We start from the raw sequence: 14908 nt of genomic DNA, 5'->3' as shown, positions 1-14908 counted from the left end.
TAGAATCTGTTCTCTGGACCACTGTATGGCTGGGTCTCAGTAGAATCTGTTCTCTGGACCGCTGTATGGCTGGGTCTCAGTAGAATCTGTGCTCTGGACCACTGTATGGCTGGGTCTCAGTAGAATCTGTTCTCTGGACCGCTGTATCGCTGGGTCTCAGTAGAATCTGTTCTCTGGACCGCTGTATGGCTGGGTCTCAGTAGAATCTGTTCTCTGGACCGCTGTATCGCTGGGTCTCAGTAGAATCTGTTCTCTGGACCGCTGTATGGCTGGGTCTCAGTAGAATCTGTTCTCTGGACCGCTGTATCGCTGGGTCTCAGTAGAATCTGTTCTCTGGACCGCTGTATGGCTGGGTCTCAGTAGAATCTGTTCTCTGGACCGCTGTATGGCTGGGTCTCAGTAGAATCTGTTCTCTGGACCACTGTATGGCTGGGTCTCAGTAGAATCTGTTCTCTGGACCGCTGTATGGCTGGGTCTCAGTAGAATCTGTTTTCTGGACCACTGTATGGCTGGGTCTCAGTAGAATCTGTTCTCTGGACCGCTGTATGGCTGGGTCTCAGTAGAATCTGTTCTCTGGACCGCTGTATCGCTGGGTCTCAGTAGAATCTGTTCTCTGGACCGCTGTATGGCTGGGTCTCAGTATAATCTGTTCTCTGGACTGCTGTATGGCTGGGTCTCAGTAGAATCTGTTCTCTGGACCACTGTATGGCTGGGTCTCAGTAGAATCTGTTCTCTGGACCACTGTATGGCTGGGTCTCAGTAGAATCTGTTCTCTGGACCGCTGTATGGCTGGGTCTCAGTAGAATCTGTGCTCTGGACCACTGTATGGCTGGGTCTCAGTAGAATCTGTTCTCTGGACCGCTGTATCGCTGGGTCTCAGTAGAATCTGTTCTCTGGACCGCTGTATGGCTGGGTCTCAGTAGAATCTGTTCTCTGGACCGCTGTATCGCTGGGTCTCAGTAGAATCTGTTCTCTGGACCGCTGTATGGCTGGGTCTCAGTAGAATCTGTTCTCTGGACCGCTGTATGGCTGGGTCTCAGTAGAATCTGTTCTCTGGACCGCTGTATGGCTGGGTCTCAGTAGAATCTGTTCTCTGGACCGCTGTATGGCTGGGTCTCAGTAGAATCTGTTCTCTGGACCACTGTATGGCTGGGTCTCAGTAGAATCTGTTCTCTGGACCGCTGTATGGCTGGGTCTCAGTAGAATCTGTTCTCTGGACCACTGTATGGCTGGGTCTCAGTAGAATCTGTTCTCTGGACCGCTGTATGGCTGGGTCTCAGTAGAATCTGTTCTCTGGACCGCTGTATGGCTGGGTCTCAGTAGAATCTGTTCTCTGGACCGCTGTATGGCTGGGTCTCAGTAGAATCTGTTCTCTGGACCACTGTATGGCTGGGTCTCAGTAGAATCTGTTCTCTGGACCGCTGTATGGCTGGGTCTCAGTAGAATCTGTTCTCTGGACCGCTGTATGGCTGGGTCTCAGTAGAATCTGTTCTCTGGACCACTGTATGGCTGGGTCTCAGTAGAATCTGTTCTCTGGACCACTGTATGGCTGGGTCTCAGTAGAATCTGTTCTCTGGACCACTGTATGGCTGGGTCTCAGTAGAATCTGTTCTCTGGACCACTGTATGGCTGGGTCTCAGTAAAATCTGTTCTCTGGACCGCTGTATGGCTGGATCTCAGTAGAATCTGTTCTCTGGACCGCTGTATGGCTGGATCTCAGGAGTCTGCTGCTACTGAATGCACATCCTCTCATCTATAATAGACACTACTACTCTCCAATGTATTTGCATCTTTTTTATACATTGCTTTCCTTTTCTTTCTCTGTCTCTTTCTGTCTGCCTCCCTCTCTTTCTGTCTCTCTACACTTGTTTATTTATCTCCCTCTATCCCCTTCCTCTTGTCCTCTTTCTGACCCTCCATCCCTTTGTCTGCCTCCCTCTCTTTCTGTCTCTCAGTGTATCTATCCCTCTTTCACTTTCTCTCTGTCCCAATCTAGATTGTTCCACTGTGATTCTTCTCTTGTACAGAACAGTGTAGTAAGGAAACAAGCCCCTCACTGTGAAGTGTACAAATAGATGTGTCTGCTTCCTGATCGATGACATTCCGACAGTGTGGATCAGGGAATCTGGCCTACATGAGATTACAGAGTATTCATTATGTGTGTGTGCGTGCGTGTGTGTGTGTGTGCGTGTCCTTGTGTGCGTGCCAAGAGGTTGCCAACAACTCGCAACATAACAAGGACCCCAAGAGAACAGATAATTGTATCTACTTGCCTGTTTCTTTATTTACTTTTTGGAGTTACAATCAATTCAAATTAGATTGATATGACCATAAAAATGAGCCATTCATTGTGAATGGCCAGGTAAAGGGACATTATATTGTTTGCTGGCGATAAAACCAGTCATGGTTGCAGCTGGACTCATCTGTCAATCATTAAAATGATTCAATTGAAGATTAGTGATGAAGATGATGATGATGATATAATGTATCACTTTTTAATTACAACAATAACAGACCACAAATAGCTGCATGTTTTGCAGATAGAATTGTTAACATTGCATAATAATTGTGTTTATAAAACAGTTGTATCTACGCCACATTATTTTAAGAGAAGATACAGAGTAGCTTTAGGCCTGACTATAGCAATGACATCGCCTTATCTTGTGGCGGACAGTCGACCACGGCGGCAGAACGTGAGTAGTTTACAGAGATGCATCAAACGAATCCGACTTGTGAGAGAGAGCTGTACTGGCTTGTATCATGGATGACCTGGCTGAGTGTAACGTAGGGGGATAAAAGGAAATAGGCAGGGGAGGGAGAGAGGGGTATGCTCGCGGCTCATTTTCCAACGCTGGACCAGGTGATGTCACTACTCGTTCTAACTGGAGGATGTCCCGGAGAAAACGAGACGAGGGGAGAGAGAGAGAGAGAGAGAGAGAGAGAGAGAGAGAGAATAAAGTTTTTTCGAACATCAGCAAGCAGAAAGAGGGGAGGGGAAAGAAGTTGGACATGATCACTCTGGCAGTAACTTTTTCTTTCCCCTGGTAAGAAGGCTACAGCAGAAACAGTATTGAAGGGAGAGAACAGTGTGGATTACAACGGGACAGCAGCAAATGGTTTTTACCTGCCTCGGCAGCATATAGGCTACTGTAGATTTTGGATTAATGTTGTCGTAACTGCAGAGATCTAACTATAGCTGTAAGTATGGATAACCGTTTTTTATCGATTGCAGTTGCGCTGAAGCAAGTCATTTTTGTCAATAGCGCATGTCTCACCAAGGCTACTCATAGCTCTTTAACGATTGGCCTACAATGCATATATTGTTATCTGGTCTGCATTTCATATCTGTTTTCTACTGTTCAAGCATATGGCCTGGGGATTTGCTGTAGCTAATAGAATAGCAACATCTATGCATCATTAATCATAGGCTTCTAAACGTTGAGGTGTTTAGAAACTAAACAATTTAATCGGTTTGCCTTTACACTCTAGCTTTGTAGGTGATTGTGTAATGAACAACTTTCTGACAGCAATTAGGCTACGAACAACTTCACATGTTATGACTGAAGTGGTTAATTAACCAAGTGGGTAGCCAATTAAACTCAACTCCACGATTTACCATGGAGTTGAGCGGCGACTAGTGCGGGCAAACTGAAGCTTTTTATGTAAATCTATTGATTTCAGCACTCAAAGAATATTCTTTAAAAAACATAATTTTATGTGACATCGGGTGCTCCAGTCCGCCCACACTAGTCGCCCCATCAACTCCATCATAAATCGTGGAGTTGAGTTTTAGTCGGCTACCAAGTGGGACTTTTGGCGCACGCAATATTCAATACACAGTAGCCTTACAATATGAGGGGAAAGCAAAACTGAATGTAGCTAATTGTGTAGTGGCAGCTTAATCCACGGATAGATTTGGTTGAAAAGTGAATGTGTGTAACTGCGCAAAGGTCACAGCTGGCTTTCTCGTGAAGTCTAGTTTCACATGGTGGCTGCCCTTGCTTTATGCCCAAGGGATAATACATATCTCTGCATTCAGAGACGTGTGGTTTTAGCATGTGGATTGTGATTCATGGACATTTTTGTAGGGGTTGATACATTTTTTAAGGGACAATCACGTCTGAAATGTCAACGTGGAAAGTTCTCATGCAACAGGTTGATCAAATTAAGATCTTACATTATTATGTTCACCAATCGCATATGGATAACCAATTCTATGCATCTCAACCAAAACGCTGAGCAAATCTTTACAGGGATGGAATGGATTTCTATAATGTCCACTATGCTTTCTCTACTGCCTTGAGGCACCTAATTATCTGTTGCTTCTAGAATGAACCCACATTGGAAACTTGTCTGATGTCAACATAAGAGCCTATATATTTCTCTCATGACCCCATATTCCAACGTGGTCTCAGAGCATTTCGTATTATACTAACCTTATAATTATGTACATAAATGATATGTTACATTTTGTATGATATGTGTTAATTTGTGGATGTCCATCATGCATTTCGTATGATATGCTATGAATGCAATTCATACAATATGTTATGAATTTGCTAAATGTATGACATGTTACGTATTCCAATTTGTTGTGGCTAACATTAGCTAGGTGGCTAATGCTAACATTAGTTAGCTGGCTAACTTTAACCCTAGGGTTAGTTCTTCAGGTCATGTTTAAGGTTAGGAGTTAGGTTAAAGGGTTAGGGGAAGGGTTAGCTAAAATGGTTTAGGTGAGGGGAAAGGTTGGCTAAAAGGGTTAAGTTTAGTGGAAGGGTTAGCTAACATGCTAAATAGTTGCAAAGTAGCTCAAAAGTAGTAAGTAGTTGCAAAGTTGCTAATTAGCTAAAATTATAAAGTTGTCCATGATGTGATTCGAACACACAACCTTTGGGTTGCTTGATGTTCGGGTTATATCCTTTAGTAACTTATCTTAAGTAACCTATCTTATGTAACCATACCAAACGTAACATGTCATACTAATTTGAGTGGCCCTGATTTATGTTTCTATGTTAAGTATAGTCTATGAGACCCGTGTGTATTATTCCCCTCCTGCATCGGTTGGCTGTAGTGCTTTGGCCTTTTCAAAAAGCAACGGTTTAGTCAAGCCTCAAACCCTTCCCTTGAGGTTGAACAACGCAATGGAAAACATGTGTGAATGTGATGTCAGCCAACATAAAAGAGTACTTTTTACACATGAGTTGAAAATTAGAGACAGACCATGAGTTCTAGCAAAAAATCGAGTTTATTCTGCAGGCCTAGAAGTGGAGCGATGGTAGGCCCATGCGGTAGACTTCAGTTACAGCAGACATTTTTACACGCACACACACATTGTCTACTTTTATTCCATTTTTTTTGTAGCTTTACCCCTTTTTCTCACCAATTGGTTGTTCCAATCTTGTCCCATCGCTGCAACTCCCGAACAGACTCGGGAGAGGCGAAGGTTGAGAGCCATGCGTCCTCTGAAACACGACCCTGCCAAACCGCACTACGTCTTGACACACTGCTTGCTTACCCTGAAAGCCAGTTGCACCAATGTGTCAGAGGAAACACCATACAACTGGCGACCGTGTTACTGTGCAAACCCTCCCCTAACCCAGATCACGCTGGGCCAATTGTGTGCCAACACATGGGTCTCCCTGTCGCGGCTGGCTGTGACACGGCCCGGGATCAAACCCAGATCTGTAGTGACGGATTAAGCACTGAAATGCAGTGCCTTAGACTGCTGCGCCTCTCGGGAGGCCTAGAAATAGGTTAAATGACCAGAAAATATCACGTGGCCCATTATATTAGGCTATGTGTATTACTGGGCTGTAGTTTGAAGAGAGCACAGCTCGAGAGACTTGCACTTTCTCTTGAGTTACTTTATATTTATTCAGACGGAGACAAATATGAGTGATCAATATTTATTTATTGGCAGTGATGTAAACTATAACCTAATCTTATTTAGGAAGCACATTTTCTTGGAAAGATAACTGCCCAGTGCCCATGCATAGGCTATAACATACTCTATTTAATACCACACACGCCTGATCTCGCTGGCTTAAATGGCTAATGAACTTGAAGCAGCAAGAATGATGAAATCAATACTTGCACTCGCTACGTTTTGCGTATAGTATACAGCCTACCTGTTAGGAGGATGATTAGCATATAGGATATAGCCTACCTTTTAGGAGGATGATTAGCATATAGGATATAGCCTACCTTTTAGGAGGATGATTAGCATATTGGATATAGCCTACCTTTTAGGAGGACGATTAGCATATAGGATATAGCCTACCTTTTAGGAGGATGATTAGCATATAGGATATAGCCTACCTTTTAGGAGGATGATTAGCATATTGGATATAGCCTACCTTTTAGGAGGACGATTAACATATAGGATATAGCCTACCTTTTAGGAGGATGATTAGCATATTGGATATAGCCTACCTTTTAGGAGGACGATTAGCATATAGGATATAGCCTACCTTTTAGGAGGATGATTAGCATATACGACCAATTCCAAATCATTTGCTGGACATCAAAAATGTTTTTTTTTATCCCAAAGTTGACTCTCTGAACAACAATCCAACAGCAGTATGAAAAATGCCAACTGTGCTGCAATGATCTCTGGTGGGACCAGCAGACATGTCTGTATTTTTTAGACTATGCAAAAGGCTGCAAAAATCTCAAAACAATTGTTCCCAGTATCCTTGCATTTCAAATGCAATTTAAGACAGAACGTGATATTTACAGAGCATTTCCCTGACTCAATAGCTACTTGTTAGAACTACTAAAGATGCACTGTCGAACGTTTGTATAATTTCAGCCAGTCGAAAGTACCGCTTGAGAGGCGAAAGTGGTCCCCGGAAATTGTGTACTATGTCACATATGTGCAGAAATGTGCATCAAGTCATTGCTCTCTATCTCTCTCTCTCTCTGCTGTGACCATTGAGCCGTTGGGCCCGTCCTGCACCTTATTGGATAAAGGTGGGCATGCTTTTGCTAGCAGTCACTCTAATGACGAGGGCTGAAGCTCATTGGCTTAATCTCAAATTGCTAGGGCTGGCGCATGTGGGGGAAAATGTAGCGAAAATGGCGCTGCACAGTAATTCTGCTCATAGATTATCAAATCAAATCAAATTTATTTATATAGCCCTTCGTACATCAGCTGATATCTCAAAGTGCTGTACAGAAACCCAGCCTAAAACCCCAAACAGCAAGCAATGCAGGTGTAGAAGCACGGTGGCTAGGAAAAACTCCCTAGAAAAGCCAAAACCTAGGAAGAAACCTAGAGAGGAACCAGGCTATGTGGGGTGGCCAGTCCTCTTCTGGCTGTGCCGGGTAGAGATTATAACAGAACATGGCCAAGATGTTCAAATGTTCATAAATGACCAGCATGGTCGAATAATAATAAGGCAGAACAGTTGAAACTGGAGCAGCAGCACGGCCAGGTGGACTGGGGACAGCAAGGAGTCATCATGTCAAGTAGTCCTGGGGCATGGTCCTAGGGCCGCGGTTCAGTTGAAACTGGAGCAGCAGCACGGCCAGGTGGACTGGGGACAGCAAGGAGTCATCATGTCAGGTAGTCCTGGGGCATGGTCCTAGGGCTCAGGTCCTCCGAGAGAGAGAAGGAGAGAATTAGAGAACGCACACTTAGATTCACACAGGACACCGAATTGGACAGGAGAAGTACTCCAGATATAACAAACTGACCCCAGCCCCCGACACATAAACTACTGCAGCATAAATACTGGAGGCTGAGACAGGAGGGGTCAGGAGACACTGTGGCCCCACCCGAGGACACCCCGGACAGGGCCAAACAGGAAGGATATAACCCCACCCACTATGCCAAAGCACAGCCCCCACACCACTGGAGGGATATCTTCAACCACCAACTTACCATCCTGAGACAAAGCTGAGTATAGCCCGCAAAGATCTCCGCCACGGCACAACCCAAGGGGGGGGCGCCAACCCAGACAGGATGACCACATCAGTGAATCAACCCACTCAGGTGACGCACCCCCTCAGGGACGGCATGAGAGAGCCCCAGCAAGCCAGTGACTCAGCCCCTGTAATAGGGTTAGAGGCAGAGAATCCCAGTGGAAAGAGGGGAACCGGCCAGGCAGAGACAGCAAGGGTGGTTCGTTGCTCCAGAGCCTTTCCGTTCACCTTCCCACTCCTGGGCCAGACTACACTCAATCATATGACCCACTGAAGAGATGAGTCTTCAGTAAAGACTTAAAGGTTGAGACCGAGTTTGCGTCTCTGACATGGGTAGGCAGACCATTCCATAAAAATGGAGCTCTATAGGAGAAAGCCCTGCCTCCAGCTGTTTGCTTAGAAATTCTAGGGACAATTAGGAGGCCTGCGTCTTGTGACCGTAGCGTACGTGTAGGTATGTACGGCAGGACCAAATCAGAGAGATAGGTAGGAGCAAGCCCATGCAATGCTTTGTAGGTTAGCAGTAAAACCTTGAAATCAGCCCTTGCTTTGACAGGAAGCCAGTGTAGGGAGGCTAGCACTGGAGTAATATGATCAAATTTTTTGGTTCTAGTCAGGATTCTAGCAGCCGTATTTAGCACTAACTGAAGTTTATTTAGTGCTTTATCCGGGTAGCCGGAAAGTAGAGCATTGCAGTAGTCTAACCTAGAAGTGACAAAAGCATGGATTAATTTTTCTGCATCATTTTTGGACAGAAAGTTTCTGATTTTTGCAATGTTACGTAGATGGAAAAAAGCTGTCCTTGAAATGGTCTTGATATGTTCTTCAAAAGAGAGATCAGGGTCCAGAGTAACGCCGAGGTCCTTCACAGTTTTATTTGAGATGACTGTACAACCATTAAGATTAATTGTCAGATTCAACAGAAGATCTCTTTGTTTCTTGGGACCTAGAACAAGCATCTCTGTTTTATCCGAGTTTAAAAGTAGAAAGTTTGCTGCCATCCACTTCCTTATGTCTGAAACACATGCTTCTAGCGAGGGCAATTTTGGGGCTTCACCATGTTTCATTGAAATGTACAGCTGTGTATCATCCGCATAGCAGTGAAAGTTAACATTATGTTTTCGAATAACATCCCCAAGAGGTAAAATATATAGTGAAAACAACAGCGGTCCTAAAACGGAACCTTGAGGAACACCGAAATTTACAGTTGATTTGTCAGAGGACAAACCATCCACAGAGACAAACTGATATCTTTCCGACAGATAAGATCTAAACCAGGCCAGAACTTGTCCGTGTAGACCAATTTGGGTTTATGCATGTATGAACTGCACATTGACACATCCAGCCCAAAGCGGGACGTTTAAAAAATACTTACGAGTCAAAGTACCGTTCAATCTCTTTAAACGGGAACTGTAACTGTAAGGCAATGTTCCTTCTGCTTTGGCTTCTCATTATGAACACTCATGATAACTTCACTTTTTGAACGCAGCCCAGAGGAGATATAGTAACGACTTGTCACTGTTTATTAAATGAGTCATCCTTTGAATACTGTCTCCCTTTTAATTTGCTCCAATCTTGGCTTAACCTGGGTCAGTGAATATTTGGAGGGACTACTGTAGCCTCAGGACATACATTATATTTAGTTACTCTGTCTGCCTTCATTCCATGTCTCACGTTGCAACAGGTCTGAAACACATGAATGCTTAGCCTATTAATCACAGTCTGGGTTGAATGAGGTCCTAGTGTTTGTGTGTGTGTGTGTGTGTGTGTGTGTGTGTGTGTGTGTGTGTGTGTGTGTGTGTGTGTGTGTGTGTGTGTGTGTGTGTGTGTGTGTGTGTGTGTGTGTGTGTGTGTGTGTGTGTGTGTGTGTGTGTGTGCGTGTGCGTGCGTGTGTGTGTGTGTGTGTGTGGTCTTAGCGTTTAGGGGCCTGACCCTACAGAATGGATTTGAGGTTGTTTTCATAGCACAGCACCAAGTCCACTCCTCAGTGTCTGAGAGGGATAAGTCCTGTGATTGGGCTGTCACTCAGTGAAGTGGGCATGTGACCGAAGACCTTCCAAGAGGAGCTGCAGTTTACACACAGCAGCACACAGCACACTAATGCACCTTGTCACACACATCCTATACAAACAGTACAACATCATTATACCGCATCTGTATTGATGTTATTACACACAAATTATATATTGTAATATTATATCAAATGTTACTCAATGGTTAAGTTTGACAATCACCGGTCATGTGTGTGTGTGGTGTGTCTGTCCGACAGTCTGTCTAAGTGTGTCTTAGGTGACTTTCAGAGCTGTCTATTTCCCCTCCTGTTGTCCTGTGTTTCTTCCACAGACAGAGAGCCAGTCCCTCCTGAACAGCGAACACAGCCTTTATCTGTTATGGCCAGCTGTTAGAACATACTCTGAGAGAAGAAAGAAAGAGATCTGTGGATCTGTTGGGGCGGTGAACCAATAGGAGTGGGTCCAGGGTGTCTGGGAGGAAGGTGTTGATGTGAGCCAACTTGGGATGTGTTCATACTTTTCCATTTTTATGAGTAGATCTATCCTGAATAGACCCGTTTACACCAATGCTTTATGTCTGACAAAAGTTATGCAGGCGGTTGGACGGGTCTCAAGTTGGCCCTAAATGATCAGGAATAGACATATACTGTATTATTTTCTTTCATCGCCTTGCAGCTAGTTAGTTCTTCTCCTAAATGACCCCACCTAGGGTTCTGGTCAAGACTAGTGCACTGTATGGGGAACACTAGAGTGTCTTTTGAGATGTAGGTAGTCTAAATCGAGACCGATTGGAATTCAAAACAGGGTCATACTATGACCCAGGGGTTTGTGGGTAATTGCTTGTCCTGGATAGGTGGGTAAAGACTCCCAGTCTGTGTTTCTGTCTATCTTCAGGGGTTTGCTGTACCTGGAAACATAGGAGTGGTATGTGTGTGTATGTGTGTGTAAGTAATCGTTACTGAGGCCGCCTGTGTCTGTGTCAGGGGACAAGTTACACTTTCACAATCATTATAACTGATCTTCTCCAGCTGAGCCTAAAGGGCAATGTAGTTGACGTGTTAGAAAAGTCACAAGTGTGTGTGTGTGCGTTTGTGTGTGTTTGCTGTTGTCGTGCCACATGTGACCATCTGGCGCTGGTGGTTGGCTATAACGCTGCCGTGGCTCCAGTGAAATACTCCCCAGATGTACACTAAGTTGTTGTGTGTTTTTGCCTTTGTGCATTTCTTCTGGGTCTGTTCTTTGTACTTTTATGCATGCTTGTATAGCGTTTGTTTATGCAGGTTTATTTTTATGTGTGTGTGTGTGTGTGTGTGTGTGTGTGTGTGTGTGTGTGTGTGTGTGTGTGTGTGTGTGTGTGTGTGTGTGTGTGTGTGTGTGTGTGTGTGTGTGTGTGTGTGTGTGTGTGTGTGTGTGTGTCAGTATCCAGTCACAGCTGGTCAGGTCCAGATGGACACTATAATGAGGATCATCAGACTACATTGAGTGACATTTCTCCCATATGAATACTGGCCGTCAGTTAGCTAATTAATATACACATACTGTACCTAATCACCTTTTCAACCTCATCTTCAACACATCAGATCTTAGCTATTATGATAATCAGGACAGTTTTTTTCATATACAGTATACATATACATATACAGTATACATATACATATACGCTCAAGTGACGCCTGTAGTGACGCCTCAAGCACCGTGTTGCGTGTGCCTTAGACCGCTGCGTCACTCGGGAGGCCCCCCCAGGACAGTTTTCTATGAATATTTTGGCTCGATGTGGGATTTAAACCTGCAACACTGCTGGTTCAACGCCAATACAACTAGTTCCCGTGTGGCCGATGTGAAATGGCGAGCCCAGGCTGGGGCGAGGAGAGGGACGTAAGCTATACTGTTACACCTGGAATACAACTAGTTCCTGGACCATTGTTGGTTCAACGCCAATACAACTAGTTCCTGGACCACTGTTGGTTCTACACCAATACAACTAGGTCCTGGACCACTGTTGGTTCTACACCAATACAACTTGTTCCTGGACCACTGTTGGTTCTACACCAATACAACTAGGTCCTGGAACACTGTTGATTCTACACCAATACAACTAGGTCCTGGACCACTGTTGGTTCTACACCAATACAACTAGTTCCTGGACCACTGTTGGTTCTACACCAATACAACTAGTTCCTGGACCACTGTTGATTCTACACCAATACAACTAGGTCCTGGACCACTGTTGGTTCTACATCAATACAACTAGTTCCTGGACCACTGTTGGTTCTACACCAATACAACTAGTTCCTGGACCACTGTTGGTTCTACACCAATACAACTAGGTCCTGGACCACTGTTGGTTCTACGCCAATACAACTAGTTCCTGGACCACTGTTGATTCTACACCAATACAACTAGGTCCTGGACCACTGTTGGTTCTACACCAATACAACTAGGTCCTGGACCACTGTTGGTTCTACACCAATACAACTAGTTCCTGGAACACTGTTGGTTCTACACCAATACAACCAGTACCTGGAACACTGTTAGTTCTACACCAATACAACTAGTTCCTGGAACACTGTTGGTTTAACGCCAATACAACTAGTTCCTGGAACACTGTTGGTTCAATGCCAATACAACTAGGTCCTGGAACACTGTTGGTTCTACACCAATACAACCAGTTCCTGGAACACTGTTGGTTCAACACTGTTAGGTTCTAATTCTCAGAGTATAAAACTCAACGGACACTATGCTTAGCTTAACCAAGTTTATTCTCCCAGACGGTCAATACAGCTGCATTAGACAAAGATATTGTTCACACAAGCACTGATATTTAACTATTTCTCCTAGGCTGAGTCTCCTCCTACACATCTGAACAAACCTTTGTATCTTTACTGCTAGGCAGGAAACTAAGTGATACGGGCCATAAACTTTTCTTTCTCCCTTAACGTGACCTGACCTGACCTCGACCCCTTCAAATCAAATTTTATTTGTCACATACACATGGTTAGCAGATGTTAATGCGAGTGTAGCGAAATGCTTGTGCTTCTAGTTCCGACAATGCAGTAATAACCAACAAGTAATCTAACTAACAATTCCTAAACTACTGTCTTATACACAGTGTAAGGGGATAAAGAATATGTACATAAGGATATATGAATGAGTGATGGTACAGAGCAGCATAGGTAAGATACAGTAGATGGTATCGAGTACAGTATATACATATGAGATGAGTATGTAAACAAAGTGGCATAGTTAAAGTGGCTAGTGATACATGTATTACATAAGGATGCAGTCGATGATATAGAGTACAGTATATACGTATGCATATGAGATGAATAATGTAGGGTAAGTAACATTATATAAGGTAGCATTGTTTAAAGTGGCTAGTGATATATTTACATAATTTCCCATCAATTCCCATTATTAAAGTGGCTGGAGTTGAGTCAGTGTCAGTGTGTTGGCAGCAGCCACTCAATGTTAGTGGTGGCTGTTTAACAGTCTGATGGCCTTGAGATAGAAGCTGTTTTTCAGTCTCTCGGTCCCAGCTTTGATGCACCTGTACTGACCTCGCCTTCTGGATGATAGCGGGGTGAACAGGCAGTGGCTCGGGTGGTTGATGTCCTTGATGATCTTTATGGCCTTCCTGTAACATCGGGTGGTGTAGGTGTCATGGAGGGCAGGTAGTTTGCCCCCGGTGATGCGTTGTGCAGACCTCACTACCCTCTGGAGAGCCTTACGGTTGAGGGCGGAGCAGTTGCCGTACCAGGCGGTGATACAGCCCGCCAGGATGCTCTCGATTGTGCATCTGTAGAAGTTTGTGAGTGCTTTTGGTGACAAGCCGAATTTCTTCAGCCTCCTGAGGTTGAAGAGGCGCTGCTGCGCTTTCTTCACGATGCTGTCTGTGTGAGTGGACCAATTCAGTTTGTCTGTGATGTGGTATGCCGAGGAACTTAAAACTTGCTACTCTCTCCACTACTGTTCCATCGATGTGGATAGGGGGTGTTCCCTCTGCTGTTTCCTGGGGTCCACAATCATCTCCTTAGTTTTGTTGACGTTGAGTGTGAGGTTATTTTCCTGACACCACACTCCGAGGGCCCTCACCTCCTCCCTGTAGGCCGTCTCGTCGTTGTTGGTAATCAAGCCTACCACTGTTGTGTCGTCCGCAAACTTGATGATTGAGTTGGAGGCGTGCGTGGCCACGCAGTCGTGGGTGAACAGGGAGTACAGGAGAGGGCTCAGAACGCACCCTTGTGGGGCCCCAGTGTTGAGGATCAGCGGGGAGGAGATGTTGTTACCTACCCTCACCACCTGGGGGTGGCCCGTCAGGAAGTCCAGTACCCAGTTGCACAGGGCGGGGTCGAGACCCAGGGTCTCGAGCTTGATGACGAGCTCATCACTAATCAATGACTCTCTCCCCTTATCAATGCCTGCCACGTGATCACATTCCCTACACTCAATACATTCCAAGCCTAATTGCACCGACTATATACTTTCCTCCTACAGCTCACCATTAACCTCTGGTGTAGCCCCTCGGCTATGGCACCCCTCGTTTCTCTATTACAGCTAATGATTCATAACATTTAAAGTTCAGCAATCCAAACCTATCAACACCAATACAACTAGTTCCCTGCAACACTGGTGGTTCAACACCAATACAACCAGCTGACTCAGTATTAGTTGAGTGTAAATGGTTGTGTAGTCTCTCTGTGTGTACTACCTGTTTCTTACAATGTGCTCTCATATCAAATACTGTCATTTTTTATGTTGACCCTCTCCCTCTCCACCTCCCTTTCCTCTATATCTCTCTCCATCTCCTCCTTCTCTCTCCCTCTTTCCAACCCCATATCCCTTCCTCCCCTTGTTTCTCTCTCTCTCCCTCTCCCTCCCTCTCTCCCAGGTAGCAGTCGAGGTGTGTGTGTATCCAGAGGAGTGCGTCATGAGGAATCTCCGCTTCCTGGTTCTGCTCACCCTCAGACTCT

The 14908-nt window shown here is 44.9% G+C and overlaps 1 protein-coding gene across 4 annotated transcripts in view; it reads left to right on the top strand.

The window, feature by feature from the left end:
* Window positions 1–2936: 2936 nt before the first annotated feature.
* The window catches only part of LOC135551890 (collagen alpha-1(XVI) chain-like), a 124157-nt gene continuing 112185 nt past the window's right edge, over window positions 2937–14908 (top strand). For 2 of the 4 annotated variants that reach the window (XM_064983166.1, XM_064983163.1), the window contains exons 1-2: window positions 2937–3198; window positions 14827–14908. The exon at window positions 14827–14908 is cut by the window's right edge and continues 30 nt beyond it. In XM_064983166.1, coding sequence (XP_064839238.1) covers window positions 14866–14908 — 43 coding nt within the window. In that variant the 5' untranslated portion in view covers window positions 2937–3198; window positions 14827–14865. The remainder of the gene's footprint in view (window positions 3199–14826) is intronic. The other 2 variants (XM_064983164.1, XM_064983165.1) reach the window with 2 other exon arrangements.

This window comes from Oncorhynchus masou, chromosome 13, assembly GCF_036934945.1.
Source record: "Oncorhynchus masou masou isolate Uvic2021 chromosome 13, UVic_Omas_1.1, whole genome shotgun sequence".
NCBI lineage: Eukaryota > Metazoa > Chordata > Actinopteri > Salmoniformes > Salmonidae > Oncorhynchus > Oncorhynchus masou.
Note: the sequence above shows the minus strand (reverse complement) of the source record. Positions and strands in the feature narration are given on the sequence as shown.